This window comes from Solea senegalensis, linkage group LG18 (genome assembly GCF_019176455.1).
Source record: "Solea senegalensis isolate Sse05_10M linkage group LG18, IFAPA_SoseM_1, whole genome shotgun sequence".
Classification (NCBI taxonomy): domain Eukaryota; kingdom Metazoa; phylum Chordata; class Actinopteri; order Pleuronectiformes; family Soleidae; genus Solea; species Solea senegalensis.
The window spans coordinates 14,276,383-14,282,382 of record NC_058041.1 but is presented as its reverse complement, the minus strand read 5'-3'; the positions used below and the strand labels follow the sequence as shown (position 1 = coordinate 14,282,382).

At 41.2% G+C, this 6,000-nt stretch overlaps 1 protein-coding gene across 1 annotated transcript in view; it reads right to left on the bottom strand.

Moving 5' to 3' along the window:
• Positions 1-1,940: 1,940 nt before the first annotated feature.
• atrnl1b (attractin-like 1b) overlaps positions 1,941-6,000 on the bottom strand; it is a 70,365-nt gene continuing 66,305 nt past the window's right edge. Inside the window, exons 28-29 of the mRNA XM_044013440.1 lie at positions 4,006-4,120; positions 1,941-3,915 (exon numbers count right to left, since the gene is read on the bottom strand). Coding sequence (XP_043869375.1) covers positions 3,791-3,915; positions 4,006-4,120 — 240 coding nt within the window. The 3' untranslated portion in view covers positions 1,941-3,790. The remainder of the gene's footprint in view (positions 3,916-4,005; positions 4,121-6,000) is intronic.

Here is a 6,000-nt window from a genome sequence, read left to right as displayed (position 1 = left end):
CTTGCTGTTGCTCTTGATCCTGTGTACGGTGGGATTTTTAACGCGCAACTTGGAGGAATATGATGGTTTAAATCTACCTGTCACCTCCAGAGCTTTCGCCTCCCTGTTACTCACACATACATGCACACATATAAAAAAAAAGGACAAACTGGGAGAGGCTGGAGGGAGTAGAAAGCAACGGTAAACATGTGGGTCTGAAAGAGAAAGATCAGGTGCTTTATATTTGCAGGTTTCTCATCAGAAACAGCATCATTACGATTCAACTGCACAGCAGCAAGCACTGCTTTAGGGCACGACAGTGGAGGCTTTTCTCCAGCGGCATGCTGTAGAGCCACGGTTCTCAAACTGTGGTCCGTGTACCACCAGCGGTACGCGATCAGAAATACTGTTCGACTGGTATGTGAGTGCAAAGAAAATGAAACAAATAACCTAATTTGATTCTGCGATGCCGGTGTGTGAAATACAGTATATGCGAGGAAGAGGAGGATGATGGGAGAATAAATCTGCCTCCTGTGTTTTAACGTTGGCGATAATGGCGCTACTTCGAGAGCTCAATATTTCCTCAGGTGGTGCTTGATATAAAAACGAGGATAAGTGAGGGTTATGTGGACTACAGCACTTAGCAGCCGGCATCCTTTTCCCCCTTATGACCTTGTTCAAAATGTCCACAGCTCTGAAGATGCACTTCAACAGCAGTGTGAAACAGCACCAGAATTTACTTTGTGTTTCCAGTCAAACTCCGACCCGTTTTGTGGCCGACTTCCTTTTACTATAGCACAAGGTTTCTGTTCCCTCCGTCCATCTTGACATGAAATGGATCACTTCCTGTGTGCGGCGCGGGAATGTCCCTGGACAACATGATCGAAACACAGATTTATATTGAAATGTTACACACTTTAGCTCAAAGAGTCTTAGGACTCAGGCGTGAACAGGCGTGATCCTCTCCACTCACTTTAAAGGGATAGTTCTAAAATAGGGTGCATCGACATCGGGCGCAACGCGTGGAAAATGGAGGACATCTGTTCGGTTTGTGGCTGTTTGTCGCAAAAAGAGAAAGACAGGAAAGTCTATCAATCAGCTGACTGCCGTGGGCGGAGCCATTCTAGCCCCACCCTGACATTACAGTACCTCAAGGGAAGGGTACAAAAAAACCATGTAACATATAGTTTAGAGTTATTCATTGATAACATTCTTACTAATCTGGGTCTCTGAAGTGCTGTTGAATTATTGAGGGTGTCAAACCTCTGAAATCAAGGAAGCTCTGCTTAAAGATAACATATTCACAAAGTAAAAAAAAAAAAAAGTGAATGTGAAAGCATTCTCTGAAGCGACAGACAGACAGACAACCCAAAAACAATTATGCCTGGCTCCAGTTGTTGATGCCATGGAAGCATCATGAAAAAAACAATAGATCTGGGGTTTTTTTGGATAGAAATTGTATTTTTTGGGGGGAAAATGAAGGTTTATATTAAACATGCAAGTCCATAAAAAAAGCTAATCCAACAGTTTGACATGTCAAATACAACTTGAGGTAAACGCTTTCATGTTTTCAATCCACTTATTCAGCCCTTGACTTGGAGTCTCTAATGAATTTGACTGCTTGTTCCTATAAAAATAGGACAATGTAATTCTGATAAAATGAAAGTAGCTACAGATTTCCAGTTTTTCCCCTGTGTAATTTAAAGTATTTGTGCTCAATATCAGTATCAACCGGTCTCCATGCTTCAGATGGAGACAGAGAGATGTTTTCTGACTATGAGGAGACTTCATTAAATAAATCATTTTCACGTCTGTTTTCTGTGGTTTTTTTTTTTATTTCCCAGCATGATGTCCATCTTTAAAATACACTGAAGATTACCGATATGCAGTTTCTCGTCTTTTTTTTTTTGAATTTTCCACGGTACAGTGAAACCTGACTCCTGTGTAATGACACTGTTATAGGATTACTCTACAAACACAAAATGAAAAACACATGAGCTGGCATACAGTTCTTATGAAAGGCATCATCATGACCACAACGTAAAAAGCAAGACAATGCCCATTAAATGTCCTTTAAAGATGCACAATTCAAAAAAAAACAACAAACAAATAACAGTTGACATCAAAACAACAGACAAGAATAAACTCAAGTTAAATGTGCCTTTTACACAGGGAATCTGTTAAATATCAAAACATAACAAAAAATATGAACAGAAATGCTTTTTTTTCACAAATGTAGCAAAAAGACTTACAGTTTATCGTCAATATAATAGGAACAGGCGACGAGGCCTAAAATAAATGATAATCTCTTGCCACTCTGTCATAAAAACCTGACAAACACGTGAAATCTCAAGAGAGGGGAGTGACAAAGACTCACATTTTGTTCCAACAAGACACTGTACAGCTCAGGGTGGAGGCGGGGCTACAAATGGTTGACAGCTTTGAAAAAATTCCGCACATCAACACGCCTCCTGCCCTCCGTCAGTTCATGGGGAAGCCAAGGCGTTAGAAAAGGTGTCGTAGCTCCTTGTACTCGGCGGGTGGAATTCAATAGCTTCAGAGTACTCTTAAAAACAAACAAACAAACAAACATACTAGTAAACAGCCAGAGTAACATGACGTCCCTGGTGTTATTTCATCACGCTTACAGTCCTTTCTCCCAGCTCGCCACTTCCATCAGAGGACGACGAAGCTCATAATGTCCAAGTTGCACAGCAAAATGACACAATTACAACCTACAGTAAGAAAACTGAGCAGGGATTCTGTGTTTCTCTGCGATATATGACTTCTTCAGCAGCGAAACACACTCAAAGGAGGAGATTTCTGTCCCAAATAAAAGTTCAACGTCTAACTCGTCTTAGGTTGTTCCATGCTTTTACTGTGACAGCCGACAGGGTTTGTTCGTGCGCTACAGTCTTCGCCCACATGCCGCCGCCGCCGCCACCGACAGTCCCACGTCTCCGCAGCGTTTGTTCACATAACATTCCACGGAAAATACAGACTTTAGCGTCAGCTGGTCGGATGGATGACATACTGTATGTACAGCAAAATGCTAAAAGAGAGCATCCGTGGGAATTGGCAGCGTGGTGCGACAAAAAACTCAAGTTGTCCAAACACTATCATGTGGTCATTAAAAAAATAAAATAAAATAAAAAAAAAATAAAGTTCTGTCCTAGAGCATAGCTTCTTTTCCCTCCATGTAAAGGCAGAATGTATTTCAGGCCGTACAGCAAAGACCGAGTCATAGAAACTAAATGCTTTAGCACCAGAGAATACCACGTCCTGACGAGCAAAAACAAAACAAAAACAGGCAGCATGTTCGGTGTTTGTGTCGGCCATTTTCTGGTTTTATTGCCAACAATAATATGTGAGTGACATATCATTTCAGACACCTTTGTTTGTTTGTTTTTTTTCCTTCATGCTGAGCGAACAGACAACACGGTGTCTCCAGATATTTACGGGCTGAAGCTTCACTAGGTGCAGACCCCGTCCTAATTAATGTGTCTCTAATGTCACTGGTCAGGCGGGTTCGCTCACGATGCCACGGTGAGGACAGAAGTGGGTTGGTGGAGGACGCTGCTGCTGCTGCTGCAGAGGCTGGAAGGGGTGACGGGGATTTACGAGGCTGACATATGCAGAGCGGACCGACGGGGACAAGGGTTGTGCTCGTGGGACATTAAAAAACAAAAAAAACCCTCAGTGGTAGCAGCCCGATGGACATCTTCCACGTGAAGCCATCCTCTTGGCTCGGCAAAGTTTTCCAACCAGGACGTTTGATTAGTTGGTGCAATGTGAGCCAATGGAATGAGCCTCAAACACAGGTGCCTTGGTGCGCGGGAGGGAGGGCTTTTCGGTTCTTTAAAGCCAGGGACTTGTCTTTAAAGTCTGACGGTTTCTGCTGTGAAATGTCTATCAGTGCACTGGCAACGATGAGTCCTGGAGAGAAAGAAACAAGACGAGATGAGGAAAAATCTTCTTGTATGATTTTATATTTGGGGAAACAACGTCTGGGAGACACTGCTGTACCTGACTGTCCAGGTGGAGGTAAGCCTAAGGGCCCAGAGGGCAGACGCATGAGGACGGTCAACACGGCAGCTTTCCCTCCTGAGCACGGCTCCATTGCAACAGGTTTCGGGACACCCTGTAAAGAGAGAGACAGTTTTTTTTACCACCGCTATGGAAGAAAGACACTGTGATTTCTTAATAAAATAAGAGAAAAATGACGTAATAAAACATTTCAGACAAAAATAAAGCTCCTATAAGGTTTATTATATACAGTATATCTCGCTGAGATCAAATCTATGTTAAATTGCTCCGTCCTCTTCAGGCTGTTTGTTGTCAAACATGTGCATCAGGTCACATAAAGAAGATAGTTTCCATTCCTTTACTTAACCAACCGAGGTTAAAACAAAATGCTGTGATATTCACGTTTAAAAAGCACCCTTTGTTTTGTTTCCCTCTCAGAAGACCAACGGTCATTGATATTAACTGCTGCCTTTAAGACGAGGCGTCCTCCTCATCCTCCTCATCATCCTCCTCCTACGACAAATGACTCGATCGGTCACACAACAAAAACACTTGAGTGTGTCCCTGTCAGACGAGTCCATGTGTTGAGGCGATGACCTGCGCTCGCAGTTAATGGCCAAAAAAACTGCTCGTCTCAGGCGTTAAAAACATGTCATCCTGATAATGAATGCTGAGGGTTTCACAGAGGGGCTGGATGAGGGGAACTGAAATTGGGGGAATAAAAACATGTCTGAATAGAGGTGATTCTTTCATTTCTTTTCTTTGTGCCTGCCTGAATCTAAAATGGAGATGAAAGAGGCAGTAAAATGGGAGAGGAAAAAAAAGAATGGGATGTGTGAGCACATGAATTAAAACATGAGAGAGTGAGGAGTGGGACACCTTGTGCAAACCAATGGTGAAAACACTCATGCCAAGCAAAGAGTATAATGTTTAGGTTACAAGGTAGGAGCTGCAATCACTTGTTGAAAATTGGGAATGTACATTTCATGAGTCGTACTGGCCCTTTAAGTGTATTCCAATAAGTTCAAAGGACTGGGCGAGGTATAATCTGCCAAATACTAGCCTCGTGTTTGAAATCAAGTGATTTTGAGGCAAAATAAAAACTTAGCATCACAAGGTAAGAGCTGCAATCACTTTGTGACAAGTGCAATGAGCATTCTGTGGGTTGTACTGACAATTTAAAGTAATTCAAACAAATAAAAAAGGAATGGATGAGGTATAATCTGTCAAATATTAACCTCATGATTGAAATCAAGTGATTTTAGGGCAGACAAAAAGTTGAGGTTACAAGTTAGGAGCTACAATCACTTTTTGGCAAGTGGGAATGTACATTTCAAGAGTAGTACTGGCCCTTTAAATGTATTCCAATAAGTTCAAAGGACTGGGCGAGGTATAATCTGCCAAATACTAGCCTTGTGATTGAAATCAAGTGATTTTGAGGCAAAATAAAAACGTAACATCACAAGGTAAGAGCTGCAATCACTTTGCGACAAGTGCAAATGAGCATTCTGTGGGTTGTACTGACAATTTAAAGTAATTCAAACCAATAAAAAAGGAATGGTTGAGGTAAAATCTGTCAAATATTAGCCTCATGATTGAAATCGAGTGATTTTAGGGCAGACAAAATGTTTAGGTTAAAAGGTAGGAGCTACAATCACTTTATGGCAAGTGCAAATGAGCATTTTGTGGGTTGTACACAAAATTTAAGTAATTCAAACAAGTATAAAAGGAATAGGTGAGGTATAACCTGCCAAATAATACAGTCCCAAAACTACTATGTAGTTAGAACACTGAATAACAATAATTATTGCAATGAAATCTTCCATTTGTCTGTACAACTGAACGGAAAAGTAAATGGAGAATGGTAGAAATGACTTAAGAACAAATAAAGAACACACTAAATGGGACAGATGCCAAATAATTGTTTATCAGCTGTTCATCTATGTTTATAATTAAAATATATTGTGTACTAAGCTTTAAAAGCAATTTATATTC